At 36.9% G+C, this 18,171-nt stretch overlaps 1 protein-coding gene across 2 annotated transcripts in view; it reads left to right on the forward strand.

Moving 5' to 3' along the window:
- The window catches only part of nxn (nucleoredoxin), an 89,072-nt gene that overhangs the window by 68,301 nt on the left and 2,600 nt on the right, over positions 1-18,171 (forward strand). For both annotated transcript variants that reach the window (XM_051129379.1, XM_051129380.1), the window contains exons 3-7: positions 3,017-3,150; positions 4,844-4,944; positions 6,103-6,209; positions 8,506-8,685; positions 8,823-8,947. In XM_051129379.1, coding sequence (XP_050985336.1) covers positions 3,017-3,150; positions 4,844-4,944; positions 6,103-6,209; positions 8,506-8,685; positions 8,823-8,947 — 647 coding nt within the window. The remainder of the gene's footprint in view (positions 1-3,016; positions 3,151-4,843; positions 4,945-6,102; positions 6,210-8,505; positions 8,686-8,822; positions 8,948-18,171) is intronic.

The following is an 18,171-nucleotide window of genomic DNA, read 5'->3' on the forward strand; positions in this document are numbered from 1 at the left end:
CATATGTACGTGTGCTATCTGGGAGTGCTTTTGTGTTCCACAGAAGAAAGTAATACAGGTTTGGAACAACATGAGGGTGAGTAAATCATTTATTTAAAAGGATAGTTCACCCAGAAATGAAAATTTTATCATTAATTCGATATTAATTAATGTTGTTTTGTCATTAATTGCTCACCCTCATGTCGTTCCAAACCCGTAAGACCTTCATCATCTTCGGAAATGTAATCTAAGGGCCTTCTGACCCTGCATAGACAGCGACATAATTCCCACAATCAGTTAACACAGAAGAGAAGAAATTGTTGAATTAAGTTTTGCACACCAAAAAATTTCATGTAGCTTCATAACATTACTGTTGAACCACTGATTTCACATGGACTATTTTAATGATGACCTTACCGTCTTTCTGGGCCTTATGTGTCAGTTGCGTTGCTGTCTGTTCAGGGTCAGAAAGCTCTTGGATTTCATCAAAAATATCTTAATATGTGTTCTGAAGATGAACAAAAATCTTACAGGTTTGGAATGACTTGAGGGTGAGTAATTAATAACAGAATTTACATTTTTGGGTAAACTATCCCTTGCCTTTCACATCCTCAGAAACTCACTCTGCATACAGTATTTGACTTGTCACCACGGTACATGGTTGTCTTTCGCTGCTCTTCACCTGTCTGTATGCTAACTGTATTTGAAGAGCTCTGTGCATTTGATAGCCCTCGGCACACTCGAGTGGTGTCATGCATCTCCTCTCCGCAGGTGAAAGAAAGGCTTTTTATTTGTCTAGAAATGCAGGGAGCCACTGTGGTTTTCGTAAAAACATTCTTGCGGTGGAATTTGTCAGGAGTTCAACATGACAGATTCACCTCCTCAACTTAATGAGCCTCGCCTCCAACATTTACCAGCAGTAAAAGTGAAAAATGAACTCGGTGATTCATGAAGCACAGTGCCATTCTCAAACGCCGGAGCACAGGATTGATGACTCTGCTTTCTACGTGATGACACAGTCAAGAGCTTTAGTTTGAAAGCATGTGTGGACGGGGAATATCCGCTGTGTTTGTACAGTGTGAGTGTGTGAACATGCACAGTAGCCAGTACAGGAGCAGGTTCAGAGGGCAGAGGGTTGGAAGGGGCCCTTGCCATAACAAAAGGCTGAATGCGTGGGAGTTTCAAAGCACAGCCACAGCCCTGCACTTTTGTCCTTTCTGACTAATAAAGCCCGTAACAAAGAATAAAGACACTTCTGTCCTGTGACCTTGTTGTTAAGCTACAAAAATGCTCATGAAAGTGCTCCACACATATTAATTTTTAAAATCTACTAACAAGCTCAAATTTAAGTCATAATTCACTGATAAACATTCACTGATAAACAAACAGCTGTCAGTAAATTGATCACTGAGTTGAACTTGAGAACCAGATCAGTAACTGAATCATTCACTGATTTTGATCATCCTTATCCAAATTTGGAACGTTCTGCTTCTTTTCAGTAAACAGATTGGCCCTATTTGCATATCAGACTAATTCATATATGAGTATGAGTGATTGATTATGTAAGTTGAATATAGAACCAGATCAGTAAATTAATCATCCAGCTAACTGATCATTCTGATTCTAATTTCTGGTTCTTCTCAGTTAACAAATTCGTAGTATTTGCAGAGTTTGCAAATCATACCGTTTCATTTATGAAACTCAAGAAACTTCTTTTCAGTAAACAGACAGGTTGTGTTTTCAAATCGGACGGATTCATTTATGAATATGAGTTACTGATTCAGTGAGTTGAACTCAAGAACCAGATGAGTAAACAAATCACTCACTGATTTTTATCATTATGATCCAAATTCTGATCATTGTGATTCTTTTCAGTAAACATATTGGTCCTGTATGCAAACCAGACTGATTTATTCATAATTCTTAGTGATTGATTCAGTGAATTGAACTCAGATCAGTAAATGATTCACTCACTGAGTTTGATCATTCTGATCCGAATTCTGATCATTCCACTACTTTTCCATAAAGAGACTTGTTGTGTTTGTAAATCAGACAGATTCGTTTATGAATATGAGTGGTTGATTCAGTGAGTTGAACTCAAGAATCAGATCAGTAAATGATTCACTCACTGATTTTGATCATTCTATCCGAATTCTGATGATTCCACTTCTTTTCAGTAAACGGTTTTTCAAATCAGACAGATTAATTAATGAATATGAGTGATTGATTCAGTGAGTTGAACTCGAGAATCAGATCAGTAAATGATTCGCTCACTGATTTTGATAATTCTGATCTGAATTCTGATCATTCCACTTCTTTTTCGTAAACAGAGTTGTTGTGTTTGCAAATCAGACTGATTCATTTTTGAATATGAGTCATTGATTAAGTTGAACTCGAGACAGAAATCCTTAAATGAATCGCTCACTGATTTTGATCGTTATGATCCAAATTCACATCTTTCTGGGTCTTTTCAGTAAACATATTGGTCCAGTATGCAAATCAGACTTCTTAGTGAATTCATAATTCATATCACTAAGAATCAATCACTAAAAAAATCATAATAGTTGAACTTGAGAACCAGATCAGTAACCAAATCATTCACTGATTTTGATCTTTCCTATCTGAATTTTTCAGATCCTGATCCTGTTTGCAAATCAGACTGATTAATGGAATCTAATTGATTCAGTAATTCATTTAAATTCTATTGAGTGACTGATTTGGTTGCTAATGATGTTAGACATTTTTAAATGATTATGTAATAATTCGTAGAAACAGAGAATGAGTGCCTCAACTCGAATTTCTGTCGCAGTATGGGAAATGTAGCTTCCACATTAGGACCGGATATTTGCATCATCTCCCATTCTCCTCTGTCACAGCGTTTGATATCCATGTGCCGTCAGGTTCCAGAGGAGAGACTCGTGTGTATTATAAATATATGAATGACATATGCATGTGCTGTGCTGGCAGTGAAAGGAGGATTGTGTGACAGTAATCAGAGTCCTGCCTCTGCTCTGCTCTTCTCTCACCCGTCCTGCAGGCCTGGAGTTCCCCTGGGGGCCGAAGCCCTTTGCGGAGGTGGTGGCCGGGCCCTTGCTCAGGAACAACCGACAGACGACAGACAGCAGTGCCCTGGAGGGATCCTATGTGGGGGTTTACTTCTCTGCACACTGGGTGAGTGCTTTGTGTTAGTGTCTCTAACCTAGCCGTACTTTAGAGACAAAATCACAGTTGTAACCTGTAAACTCATCTCATATACAAAACAAGTATTTTTTTGTTTTCCTACGAATATCATTATAAATTGATTGCAATAGCAAAATTATTTTAAAAAGGTTATTATAGTAGGGTAATGAATAGTATAGGTCATTATAGTATAGGCAATTAAAACTAAAACCATAAAAATGTTAATTTCTATGTGTGTTTGTAACTTATATAATAAAATAAATGTTTACTGAACTGTAATAATCAATATATAGTTAATATTAATATTTTTATTCATTTACAAAGTATGGTTCAGTAGGCTACTTTTTTTTTTTTAATAGTAGAGCACTATTTATTTTACATTCAGTATCCATTTTAAAAACTATCGGTCAATTAATTGGTATCGGACAGTGTGGTCCAACCTAGTTATCGGTATCGGTACAATCCAATATCGGTCGACCTCTAACTCTTTTAAAAGAAGCGGTTCATAAGAGCCTTTTTTTGATGAATCGGATATCAAAGCTGAGTGGTGTTACAGTAGACATTACTGTTCCTCTTGGGTTTCCCACCATGTGAAACCTTTTCCACACACACCCTGTTTTTTCCCACTGTAAAAGTCACTCGTAACACCAGTACGTGATGCACTCATTCACATTCACAGAGGAACGCTTTCCTGACTGACAGCGTTTCTCTTGGTTTCGGCAAACACGGGCACCGTTTGTGCCAGTCCACAGGGCTGAAGCCACAGTAGCGGGAGCTTGTTTTTCCAGTTCCCCCCTTTTCCAAACCCAGACAAATTGTGAAGATGAGCCACAAAACCAGACTATATATTTCAGTTTATTATTCCAGCACCGCATTCCTCGTTCCTAACCAGCGTAAAGTGAACCTCTATTAAAGTGACTTTTATAAGACTAAGTGTGCCTGGACGTATTGTTTCCGTTGATATACTAATGCCACTTTACTAGCCATTTGAAAATGACCTCAAATGACCTTAGCAAAACAGTGATTTTATTACAAATCAGTTATTTTTACTATTAAATTACATTTTATTTAATCATTAATCTACAAATAATATGCTGTTCATATATATTATATAAAACCGAGTCAGTAAGATATGTTTTTACTAGTTTTTTTCAGCAAGGATGTATTAATTTTATCAGAAGTGACAAATCTGTGGTACTACACGTATACTGGTAGCTGGAAGCGTTAATCAGATCCACCTAAATATTTGATAGAGAAACCCAGAGGGCCGGAGGATGTTTAAAACTTTGTGAATGACAGGCGTTTGAGTTCTGCATAAATCTGCTGAGCTTTCGTTCAGTCTGGGCCTGCCGGTAGTCAAAAGTCGTTGCGGGGCTGGAGCGCTCTTGAAGAGAGCTGAGTGAAGCGTGTCAGGCTGTATGTAGCACTCTTGTGAAAAGAGAAAAAACATGCAGCAGAAAATGCCTCCAAGCCATAAAATACAGAATGAGTTTAAAAGCTCTTCCAGGTCCTAGTCCCATTTGTTTTTTTTGTTTTTTTGAAGGAGTGCTGAACTGCAGGGAGAGTAATATTAAGTGCTCTGGGCGCTCTCTCTAGGCCGCTAAGTGTTGTTTATTATCAGAAACCCTTTAGGAGATCTCGCCATAACTTATGTATGTGTTTATGTGTGTGTTTTCTTTCACAGTGTCCTCCTTGTCGCAGTCTAACCCGAGTGCTGGTGGAATCGTACCGGAAAGTGAAAGAATCAGGGCAAAAATTTGAGATTGTGTTTGTCAGTGCTGATAGGTAAGAAACACATTTTTTCTTTTTTTTGTATTTTCTTAATTCTGTTTTTTTGTTTTTTGTTTTTTTTATCAGATATATATATATATATATATATATATATTTATATATATATATATCTTTATATATATATATATATATATATATATATATATAAGAAATATTTTTATATCATAGCATTTCTGTGTTTTCACATCTTTAAGAATTCAGTTTCAGTTTAGTTTATTTCTAAAGCACTATTACGACAACAGAGCATTGACCAAAGTTATTCCTCGTAAAAGAAAACAACAACAAAACACAAATAGAATACAAAAAACAGTACAAACAGAAAGTGATGTCTCAACACACTGCAATCTCAAAAGCTAAACATAGAGGATGAGCCTTCAGACTTCTTTTAAAAATATTTAGAGTAGGAGTGACTCTAATATGAGAAGGAAGACTGTTCTGTCTCTTTGGAGCTCACATTTGCATGATATAAACTCACAATTGTGAGAAAGTCAGTTTTGCAAATTATTTTTTCTCACAAATGCAAGTTTGTATCTTGCAATTCTGACTTTTCTCCTCAAAATTCTGTTTTTTATCTTCCAATTCTGACTTCATCACAATTTCAAGTTTATATCTCACAATTCTGACTTTTTTCTCATAAATTAGAATTTGTATCTTGCAATTCTGACTTTATCGCAATTCTGAGTTTTTATCTCGCAATTCTGAGGAAAAAAGTCAAAATTTTGAGTTTATATCGCACCATTCTGAGTTTTTTTTTTTCTTGCAACTACAAGTTTTTTCCAGGCGATACTGACTTTATAACTTGCTACAGTGAGTTTATATCTTACAGTTCTGAGAAAAAACATAAAAATTGCTTGTTGTAAATGCACAATTACGAAAAAAGTCATAATTGTGAGTTTTTATCTTAATTTTTTATTCGGTGTTGGAAACAGGCTTCCACAATATACAAAAATATACAATGAATCAACTGATAACAGTAGATTAAAAATATCTAATATTGGTAGTTAACCTACACCAATATATTGTGCATTCTTATCTTCCACACATAATATCAGCCATATTTGCTGCTTGTTTCCAATAATGATCTGATTATGGTAAAGTTGGAGGACACTTTAAACACACAATGAAGTCTGAAACGTATGTGTTGTGATGTAGGTCAGAGGAGTCATTTACGCAGTATTTCAGCGAGATGCCGTGGTTGGCGGTGCCGTACACAGACGAGGCCAGGCGGTCACGACTCAACAGACTCTATGGAATCCAAGGTACGTCTGTAGACTTCAACTCTGGCTCAGGTGGAAGTGCGTTTGTTTGATGTAACAGCGTGTGGTTGGATGTCGCGCTGCATACAGCTGACCCTTCCAGGAACTGCAAACTGAGCTGTAGGACCTCAGGAATGTGGGCGGCTAATCAAGTTTACTTTACTATTACTGTTCCCCACCTCTTCTTCTCTTTAACTCACTTTCTCTGAATCATGCTTCAGCTCAGTATAAGAAACAGTTCTGTTTTTAAAGTGATAGTTGAACCATTGGCAAAGTTTCTTTAATCATTTACTCACTCTTAATGTCATTCCAAACCTGTATGACTTTATTTCTTCAGCAGAACACAAAATAAGTATTCTGAAGAGTATTTAAACTATTTCTATCCATATAATGGAAGACAGCGGGGTCCAAAACAACACTGGACCAACACTGACTTTCACTGTATGGACACTGAGGCATTCTTCATAATATCTCCTTCCTTTGTGCATCACATATAATGACAGAATTAATTTAAAACTTAAAGCGTAATTAGCTGTGACAGCAACAAATGTCACAGAGTGTGTAAAATGGTGATGGAAAAAATAAATTCAGATTGTTTTGGCCCCAAAAAACTCTGGACCAGGTATCATATGACCCCTTTAAATGTCAAAAAAAGTCTTTTTCGTTTTGCTTTCATCTCTTTTCCATTGGGAGTGGATGCATTGAGAGAGAAAGAACTGGCTTTATGCCTATCCAGTGTGGAATGTGTGGAATTCATCTTGGATGAGTTGATACTGACTCCCCCGTCCCTCCACCTCCAGCCTGAAGTCACTGTGTGAGTCTGATAAGGCCACTAATACTGCAGTCAGATTTCTATCTCAAAGAGGATTTGAGAGCGGATGGCCGTACAGAGAGATCAGTGTGACCACAGGCCGTCTTTGTGTGCTGGTGTTGTGTTTAGGGTGTGGAGGACCTTTATGTAGCTTAAAGGAGAAGTCCACTTCCAAAACAAAGATTCACATATAATGTGCTCACCCCCTTGCCTATCCAAGATGTTCATGTCATGTCGAAAAACTCCCATCTCATGTTCTCCCTCAATTTCAGAATCGATCACTGTTTTTTTTTTTTTGTTGTTTTTTTTTGTTAAAGGTGTTTGATCTTCTTTGCATGTTCACTTTGCAAAGACTTCTGCAGCGATGTAGGGTGATTTTAAAATAATTTTGAAGTTGAGGGAGAAAATACGATTGGAGTTTTTCGACATACCCTAACTGTCTTGAGTCAGAATACACAGAGTTCAGGCAGAGAAAGACAAGGCGAGCGTTTGAGATTAAAAAGTATTTACATTGTATTTTTTAAAATGAAAATAACCGATCATTTCGCTAGATAAGACCCTTCATCCTCGGCTGGGATAGTTTACAACTGCATTTGGGATCGTTTGAAGCCGCATTTAAACTGCATTTTGGAAATTCAAAATCGGGGCACCATATCAGTCCATTATATGGAGAGAAATCCTCAAATGTTTTCCTCAAAAGAAAGAAGAAAGCTTGAATCCCATAGCTTGAATCCCATAATGGCCAATAAGATGCCACATTATGTCAAGACAGGTGAATAAATCACGGCCTCTAAGCCCATTTAATGTTTAATATATAGCAGTGTAACCAAATGTGTTGCTGTGGTTGGTGAAAAACAGATTAATATAAATTAGTGCTTCACGTCTGGTGGTTCTTTGCCTCCGCGTCGTGAATTTAAAATCCTTTAATGCACGGCAAACCGTTGATTATCCCTTACATAAAGAATATTAAGAGGGTAATTGGATGCAAAACTCACTTTCACATGTTGTTTGAACATAAATGTGCGTTGGCGGTTTACTCCCGACATCTGAGCCCTGAAGACGCTTTCGTTTTTTAAGGAAATGCGCCCGGTGTTCTACATAAATTCGCCCGTGTTTGTGCAAATAATTTGTGATCCAGCTTCACTTACATAAGGGAGTATAAGGGTTTTTTATGCATCTTTGCAAATCACCTTTCCTAATAATGTGCCAGTTAGCAAGTTTGGCGGCTGAAGTAAACAGAACAGCTCGTCAGTCCACAGAAGAGAAGGGTGGGGTGAGCAGAGCTCATTAGCATTTAAAGGAACATGCAACAAAACGGATGATGTCTGCAGAGATGATTTTGACAAGGCAAAAAGGGTGTTTTTTACAGTGTGTTACAGACTTCTCATTAAGACCCTAACGAATCGTATCAACTGAAAAATGGGCAACCGATGACCCTTTTAAAGAATATTATTACATAGAGTTTTGTTGTTGTTTAACTTTCTCCAGGTATCCCCACACTGATTTTACTGGACACAGAGGGTCACATGATCACGCGACAGGGCCGGGTGGAGATTCTCAACGACCCTGACTGTCGGCTCTTCCCGTGGCACCCGCGGCCCGTGCTGGAGCTTAGCGAATCCAACGCCGTGCAGCTGCATGAAGGCCCCTGCTTGGTTCTGTTCGTAGGTGAGATGATGCTGTGTTTGAGATCATTGCAGAGGAGCACTCAAAGTGCTTTTCTAACTACTATCCTTATTCATCACCTTTCTGCCCTCATCATTCCTCTTCCTCTGTTATCTCACCGTTTTTAACCTCTCATTTAGACGCTGAGGAAGAAGGAGAGCTGGAGCCGGCCAAGGAGCTCATCCAGCCAATCGCAGAGAAGATCATGGCTAAATACAAGGCAAAGGAGGAGGAGACACCACTGCTCTTTTTTGTTGCTGGAGAGGTACGTTTGTCCATTTTATGTGTGTAATCGAACAGTTAGGTGACGTGCGACCAAAAATGAAAGTTTATCATTTATTTACGAACTTCATTTACTTCACTATAAACAATTGTTCAGGTCTTTCAATGAATCAGATTCGTTCATGAATAAAACTGATCCAATTGACTCAATCCGCAGTGGTTAAGAGTTCACCGGATATGAAAATTATCAGTAAACAACAACTTAAAGGATCATGGAAACCCCCTGTTTCAGCACTGGTTAGTTCTCACCACAGTTTTAAAAAATGCTTCCAAAGTGGGCGTGGTGCGCTGCGGAGCAGAGGGGGAAGAGGGGAGAGAGTCAACTTCGGGTTCAGACGGTTCAGACAGTTTAATTTCGCTCCCATTGAGTTAACAACACAAATAAATGCACAGCCATTTGCACTCTGCATCAAAAACATATATATAAACACGCTGTTGCACCTCTACTAACTTTTTAAGGCATATTTAATATAATCCTTTTGATGGGTTGCATCAAGTTGTAAAAACCACTATTACACTCACTTTATGAATGAATCATGTTTGTGCCGAACTCTTACAAAGCAAACAAAAACAAACACACTCCTTCGATCCATGAATGTTTCTCTCAGTTAATATATGCAATGTCACGGCCTGAAGCGTCTGTCATAGCAAATCAAAACACGCTGTCGTGAATAATTAGGCGAAGCGTCTTCTCATAGGATAAAGACACGCAGCCTCATGAATAATTATGAGACAGCGACGTGTCATTGAAGTACTATAGTCCGTTGCCACGTCACAAACCATGACATCAACACAATGTAGATTTTAAACCCGGAAGATTAAAATAGTGCAAAAAGCACAAAATTAACCCATTGTCTCCAACAATTAAAATTAACGGATGCTAACATTGTCATCTATGTTGTGCAACACAAACTCCTCTGCTAAAATCTCAGAAAAAGTAGTCTGGGGTTTCATGACCCTTTAGGTTTTAGTGTTGGTTTGTGCAATATATCGAAATATTGCAAATGTGCAAAATGTGCTATTATTTTTGCAACGTCTTGCAATAATTTTGTTTTTAATACTTAAAGTTATGAAAAGTCGTAGTTTTAAGTTGATGCTGGTAGCAAAGAATGACCTGCATAATGTGTGTAAAAGCAAGGAAACATTCTGATTGTTGTTGCAGAGAAGAGTGTTTGATTTTTTTTGTTGTTGTGTTTTGCTTTGCTTGTGTTGGGTTTTGTTTTTGGTTGTGTTTTGTTTTGTTGTGGTGTTTTATGTAGTTTTTGTTCACTTTGTTTTGCAGTGTTGTTGTTGTTTTGTTTGGTTTTGTTGTTTTGCTTTGCTTGTGTTTTGTTCAGGTTAGTTTGATTTGGTCTGTGTTGTTGGTTGTGTTTTGTCTTGTTTTTTAGGGTTTTAATGTAGTTTTTGTTCACTTTGTTTGCAGTGTTGTATTTTGTTTGGTTTTGTTTTGTTGTGGTCTTTTGTTTAGTTTTTGTTTGATTTGCTGTGTTGTGTTTTGTTTTTAGTTGTTTTGTCTTGTTTTGTTGTGGTGTCGTTTTTGTTCACTTTGTTTTACTTTGCTGTGTTTTGTTTGGTTTTGTTTTGTGTTTTGCTTTACTTGTGTTGGGTTTTGTTGTGGTCTTTTGTTTAGTTTTTATTTGATTTGCTGTGTTGTGTTTTGTTTTGCTTTGTTGTGGTGTTTAATGTAACTTTTGTTCACATTTTTCTTCAGTATCATGCAGCCATATAACATATCACTTCAGAAGGCTAAGAATGTACTGCACAAGTTGTATAGACTATTTTTATGATCATTTTATGGTGCTTTTGCATTATTTCCATCATCACTGAAGCTTAAAAGCTCTGGTCCCCATTTATTTTAATGCATAAATGCATAAGCGAACAGTACATTATTCATAATTCAACCTTTCGAAAAAGAAAAGGTCATACAGGTTTGCAACGAAATGAAAGTGAGTAAACGATGACAGATTTTCCATTCTTTGGGTGAACTGTTTCTTCAAGGCTTTATTGAGTGAGATTTTGAAAACCTCTTCTTTGCCACAACAATCAGAATGTTTGCTTGCTTTTACACACAAGTGTGATGTGCCATCTGTTTCTGTATATATATGTAAAACAATCCTCCAATCACCAGCATGTACATGCAGTAAATAAAAGAAGCTGCAGTTGAATGGCAAGCACATGTAGCACAAGCCTCAAACTTAGTGGGTGCCAAAACAGCTGTGCCCTTCTCTCTTTCTCTCCCTCCCCTGTTTTTCTCCCTGATCACCTCTTCGTCTTTTAAGCCTGCATGCCAAGAGGGAGGAAAGCCAACATTTTCATAACTCTTATCTCCTGTTTTCTCTTTGTGACCTTTGCGGAAGTCGTGCAGAGAGAGACAGCAGCCGTAATTAATAGACGATTAGCCGCCCCTTTCTTTCCTTTCCCCTTCTCACTTTAACTTTCCTGCCACCGTTCAGTCTTTGTGTGTGTGTGGCACACCCTGAAATGGCAGATCCTCAGGATGGCATTTCACTATGCCATGGTTTGAGTTTCAGGCATTCCTGCACATGTTTTTAAGCTGTGCATGTTAAACCGAACCCTACGCTACACATTTACAAATTTTCAAAGTGCCTTCCTCTTTACTATTTTTGCTTTTTGTTTATTTTCCACTTTGCTTTGCTTGTGTTTTTGATTTTGTTGGTGATTTGTGTTTTGTCTTGTTTTGTTGTGGTGTTTTATGTAATTATTGTTACATATAACTTTGTTTTGTTGTGTTTTGTTTTTTGTTTGATTTGCTGTGTTTTGTTTGTTTTGTCTTATTTTGTAGTGGTGCTTTATCTAGTTTTGTTGTGTTTTGCTTTGCTTTGCTGTGTTGTTTTGTGTTTTGCTTTGTGTTGTGTTTTGTTTTTGTTTTTTTGTTGTGTTTTGTTATGGTCTTTTGTTTAGTTTTTGTTTGATTTGCTGTGTTTGGTTTTTGGTTGTGTTTTGTCTTTTGTTGTAGTTTTTGTTCAGTTTTGTTTTGTTTTGTTGTGGTCTTTTGTTTAGTTTTTTGTTTGATTTGCTATGTTGTGTTTTTGGTTGTGTTTTATGGTGTTTTGTAGGTTTTGTTCCAGTTGCTTTGTTTTGTTTAGTTTTGTTTGCTTTGCATGTGTTTTGTTTAGTTTTTTGTTTGATTTGGTCTGTGTTTTGATTGTGTTTTGTGGTTGTTTTGTTTTGTTTTGGTGTTTTATGTAGTTTAGTTCACTTTGTTTCGCAGTGTTGTATTTTGTCTGTGTTTTGTTTTGTCGTGGCCTTTTGTTCAGTTTTTTGGTTTGATTTTCTGTGTTGTTTTTGGTTGTGTTTTGTCTTTTTTGTTTTGTGTTTTGCCTTACTGTGTTGGGTTTTGTGCTGTTTTTGTTGTGGTCTTGTTTAGTTTAGTTTGATATGCTGTGTTGTGTTTTTGTTTGTGTTTTGTTTTATTTTGTTGGGGTGTTTTTTCTAGTTTTTGTTGTTTTGTGTTTTGCTCTGCTTTTGGTCGTGTTTTGTCTTTTGTTGGGGTGTTTAATGTAGTTTTTGTTCACTTTGCTTTGTTGTGCTGTGTTTTGTTTGGTTTTGTGTTGTGTTTTGCTTTGCTGGTTTTGTTTAGTTTTTTGTTTGATTTCGTCTGTTGTTATTGTGTTTTGTTGTGGTGTTTTATGTAGTTTTGTTGTGTTTTGCTTTGCTTGTGTTGGGTTTTGTTTTGTTTTTTGTATGATTTTGTTTCGTCAAGTTTTGCTTAGTGTTTTTTATTATTGCTCTGTTTTTGTTGTGTTTTTTTTGTCTGGTTTTGTTTTGTTGTGTTTGGTTTTGTGTTGTGTTTTGCTTTGCTGGTTTTGTTTAGTTTTTTGTTTGATTTTGTCTGTAGTTATTGTGTTTTGTTGTGGTGTTTTATGTAGTTTTGTTCTGTTGTGTTTTGCTTTGCTTTGCTTGTGTTGGGTTTTGTTTTGTTTTTTTCGTATGATTTTGTTTCGTCATGTTTTGTGTAGTTTTTGTTAGTTTTGCTTAGTGTTTTTTAGTATTGCTGTGTTTTTGTGTGTTTGTTTGTTTGTTTTGTTTGGTTTTGTTGTCTTTGTTTGCTTTTGCTTTGTTTTTTTTTCGTCTTGCCTGTTTGTTTTATCCTTTCTTGTCCTGTGTTGTTTTATTATATTTTTAAGTAATAATACATATTATTATACAAGTTATGACACTGCACAATGATAATATGCAATTATATCACACTAGTCTTATGAAAACACTTTAAAGTTTAAGTCCTTTGGTGATTCTTTTTGCAACATTGTGTATTTTAATGTTTATCCTGGCACAATGCCTTGGCCCATAGACTTTTATTGTAGGTTCATTACTGTAAATGCTCTTTATGCTTGTTATTTTCTGTAGTCCTCTTGTCAGCGAGCCACTGAAGTTGTTGATTTACATTATCCTCTATTGAAGACATTCTTATAATGTAAGCCATTATATGGAACACATTTTCAACAGGTCTTTATTTATTTATTTTTCTTCATTCATAGCATATTATTTCACATTTAACATAGTCCAGAAATCAACTGTGAATCAGAATCAAAGATTAACTTCATGTGTACAGGCCAGCGCTGTCAAATCAGAGCAGATAGTGTGAAGTGAAGAAATAAAGGAAAATGAGATGCAGTGTAAAAACTTGGTAGTCTGCACAGGCCCAAACCAGCTGTAGGATCTCAAAGTATAAAACGCCTGTTGAAAGCTCCCTGTTATCCTGAACTCTGAACACTTCATGTTTCATTGAGCAGCTATTTAGAAGAAAGGCATGTGGAATTCCTTCACAAGCAAAACTAAATCAAGCATGTTTGAATATATGATGGTTAGCACAATTATATATGTGTTCGGGGTTGGTTATGTTAAAATTGTAATATTTAACATTTTTACTGTTCTTACTGTATTTTTGGTAAAATAAATGCAGCATTGGTGAACATGAGAGACTTACAAAAAATAAAATTGAACAATAGTGTATTTGTATTTAATTTTGTTCTAATAAACCCCCAAAATGTTGTTTTGTTTTATGATTTATGTTTAACTTGGCTTAAACCAGAACATTTTCCCCCAATGCTGTCTTTGTTTTTATAAACCAACATACCTCAGATGCTGTTGATAGACCTTAATTCATATTTAACTGAGAATAATCCTTTAATCAGTGACGCAATACTCGCTCAAACCCTGGCAACGAGGCACATTCTTTCACCGATGGCTTTTATTTATTTCCAGTGTGCAATTATTTGAACCTAACGTCTGGTGCGGCGCACTGCTAGAACACTGTTGGGTTCAGATCAGAGCTCTCCGATAACCAATCAGCACGGGCCGTTCGTAGTGAGCTGGCCAATCAGACAGCCATATCTCTGCTTGCATGAGCAGATGGCTAATGCTTATGGAATGCTACAGGCCCACAATAGGCAGAATAAACTTCACGTTGTAGGGCCGGTGCAATTTAGTAAACACACTGGCCCTTATCACGCTAGCAGCTGGAGGCAGCCACAGGCCGACCCTTTGTCTCCACACGGAGGGCTCAGCGCTGGAGGCGGCGAGCGACTATGTGTGTGCGAAAGGCCCGCCGGGGTTGAAGAACAGTTTACACAAGGTTAGCTTTTCCACAAAAGAAGATGCATGGCTTACCACAGACAGGCAGACAGCCTGTGAGATGTAATCTTTTCATATCTAAAAGCCTGGAAGGGTTACACTGACAGACTCTGTTTCTAAGTGTATTTGCTTTTGCTGATGGACGGCTTTCGCTGATCTTTATCCGCTTTCTGTGTTGTAATTTTGACAGCCATTGTCTCGCCTCATGCAGCGATTTTTCCTATTGACCAATGTGAGTTAATCAGTTGCAGTGTGTTGTTGGTTCACATCGGATAGTGGAATGCATCTGGAACATGGAAAAGGAAGTGATTATGGGTAAAACCACCAGTGACCCTCATGTGATCTACTTTTCCTGCTCCATAAAACAGGAAATCATCAGGCGATCATTTAAGGTTCAATCCCCACCCTTAATATTGAGTATTTTTTAGGTGCAGTCTAATGTTAGGCTTCAAATGTAAAAAAGCCACTCATAAAATGCTTAGTTTCTCCTCACTGTAACAATACTGCCGTTGCATCTCTTAGTAGTTTTGTTTGAAGTCGAGGTCACAAACTTTCTGTTGCCTTACATGTCCTTTTTAGGTAGCAAAAATGGCATGGCGACTCTTTTACGGGCCCAAGATCTGATTGTGCGGTTTAATTCATGTACTGCTATGGAATAGCTAATAGTTTCACTGGGAGCCAGTCAGAGATAAAATATTTAAACCAAAATCTCTTCGAAACTGTTGTACTGCCCTCTTGTGGGTAAATATTTAACCACACGTTGTGTTATAATGTATTCCATGTGAACTTACTGTGCGGTTCTTTCCAAGAAACACTCATTTGGATGACTTTTAAAAGAAAAGTAGATAAAGAGAAATAAGAGATGGCCTGTTATGTCTAGAAAAAAGATCTTTTTCACATTTAAGGGTAAACTTTAAAGTGCTCCTGTTATGCCTTTTCAAATATGACCTTTCATGCATTGTGTCATGTAGCTGTATGTGAACATAAACTATCTACAAAGCCGACAGTGCACGATACACAAAGTTATTGTCTATCTAGACTCACAATTGGCTGAACGAGTCGTCAGGAATTCGAATCTTTTTCTGGCCATACGTCACAAAGTAACACATTTGCGTAATGTCAGCCCACGTTCTACGTCACGAACAACTTGCCCGCCCACAAACACAGTAAAATTTCCATGTGGTTTACGTCATGTCGAGAAGATGCTGTATCCTAAGTACAATGCGGGGGTTCACCAAAGGCTTGCTCTTAAAAGATGGATCAGTGCCCAGTTTATTTGGACCGGCTTGCTACTCTGAACCTCTACCTGTAAGTGTGATTAATAATTGATGGTTGTATTTTTTAGCCATCGTTCAAAATACATAGTTATGCGTTATGTCGTGCAACATCTTGGATGACATGGGGGTGAGTAAATTCAGTATTTTTTGTTCATGCAGTGAAAGTCATTGGTAACCAAAACAGCTTTGTTACCAACAGTCTTCAAAATACATTCTTTCATGTTCCACAAAAGAAAGGTTTGAAATGACATGAGGGTGAGTAAATGATGACAGAATAAAATTTTTTTGGGTGAACTATCCCTTTAATGTTTTTATTATTTTTACTACTCTAAATAAGACACTAAATCTGCCAGCAGGTGGCAGTAAATGTCTGAGTTTTTCGTTAATTTATTTGATTCGTTTAAACAGCTGATTCATTCAGGAATGAAGTAAATGGCTCTCTTTATGAATGGGCCTTTGAATCATTGATTCATATGATTTGTTCAAACTGCAGATTTATCAGGACATTTTTATTCTGAAAGTGGAGTACTCCTTTAAAACGTGTTGCTCTCATGGCCAACCTGCTGACAGCTTTATCTGTTCACTCGCTACTGTCTAGAAATGTGTCGATGAATAGTGAATGTTTGTCGTTGTTATTACTTTAAGTTCTGATAAAGAATAGAACAGTACTTTGGTGTACACGCTGAAGTGCTTTATCAGTACGTTTCTGCGTTGGGTTGACGCATATACTGGCTGTTTCAGAGTTAATTTTGAACGAATCTTTAATGTGACTCCGAACGAACGAGTCGTCTCGGGGAGTGATTCGTTCAGTCACGTATGCGCAACATCCTATTAGGTCCCAAACTGGAATTAGTTCACCTGTTTCGAGTCTTCGGGTTTTTGGAGTCGTTCGTTCACCTTATGGGGCTGTCACGTGATGAACGAACGACTCAAACCCGACAAATTATCAGATAAGAGGTGAGGTGAGCAAATCATAGACTAAAGACCCAGGTAAACAATGAATTAATCTTATCTGTTTCTTATAGCATTATAGTTTTGTCTTGTTTGTAGTGTGATCAACGTTTGTGTAAGCAGTAGATGTGTTAGGGAAGTAACACGTAACATTTTTATTATATTTTGCTGAAATGACTCGAAAAAGATTCGTTCATTTTGCTGAACGAGACTCAAAGGTCCGAGTCGGTAAAATGATCCGAACTTCCCATCACTTTAACAGTGATGGGCGTTCAGTGTTTGAAATTCGCTGCATGCAGTAACGTTAAACCAATCACAAAAGACTGCGTCACCGGACCAATCACCGCAGATTAGTGTCACGCAAAGGAGTGGTTTGGACAAATGATTCGTTTTAACGAACCGTTTGGAAGTCGTTGAGCAAATAAGGTAAAAATAAATGCATATTATAAAACAATAAAAGTGTTTTTTGACCTTGCATGCATGTAAACTTGTTGTTGGGGACTCCTAAAACCAAAATATGAACCTTTTATAAACCATAATAGGGGCACTTTAAGAGCAGTGAATGGGAGGGTACCACTGATATATTTTTTGTAGATTCAAATTTTTAATCGAATTAATTACATGACGTTTCGATTAATTAATCTAATTAATGGCTAAATAAATTTGACTGTGAAAATACCCACAAAAGATTATTTAAAGCTATTTTTGTGTTAAATGAGAAAGAATCAAGTGGAAATTACAAATTGTAGCTTCAGAAAGAAATATTTTATTCGATTCAACATAAATTTATTACAATAAACATTTAGGCTGCAATGGCCTAACGTAAACTATGGAACATAAAAGAAGATCATTTGAAAAACATCTCAGTATTTTTTGTTCATGCAGTGAAAGTCATTGGTAACCAAAACAGCTTTGTTACCAACAGTCTTCAAAATACATTCTTTCATGTTCCACAAAAGAAAGGTTTGAAATGACATGAGGGTGAGTAAATGATGACAGAATTAAATTTTTTTTGGGGTGAACTATCCCTTTAATGTTTTTATTATTTTTACTACTCTAAATAAGACACTAAATCTGCCAGCAGGTGGCAGTAAATGTCTTTGAGTTTTTCCTTAATTTATTTGATTGTTTAAACAGCTGATTCATTCAGGAATGAAGTAAATGGCTCTCTTTATGAATGGGCCTTTGAATCATTGATTCATATGATTCATTCAAAGTGCAGATTTATTCAGAAACTAACCACTGCTGTGTTGCTCTGAGATGCGCAACAATTCTGCTTTGGTTTCAACGGTAATATGTTCTCTGCAAAATTGAGCAAAAACATATAATATTGTGTTTAAAATAACAATATCAACTTCTTATTCACTGAACTGTTGTATAAAAT

The sequence above is a fragment of the Labeo rohita genome, chromosome 15 (assembly GCF_022985175.1).
Source record: "Labeo rohita strain BAU-BD-2019 chromosome 15, IGBB_LRoh.1.0, whole genome shotgun sequence".
Taxonomy (NCBI): Eukaryota; Metazoa; Chordata; class Actinopteri; order Cypriniformes; family Cyprinidae; genus Labeo; species Labeo rohita.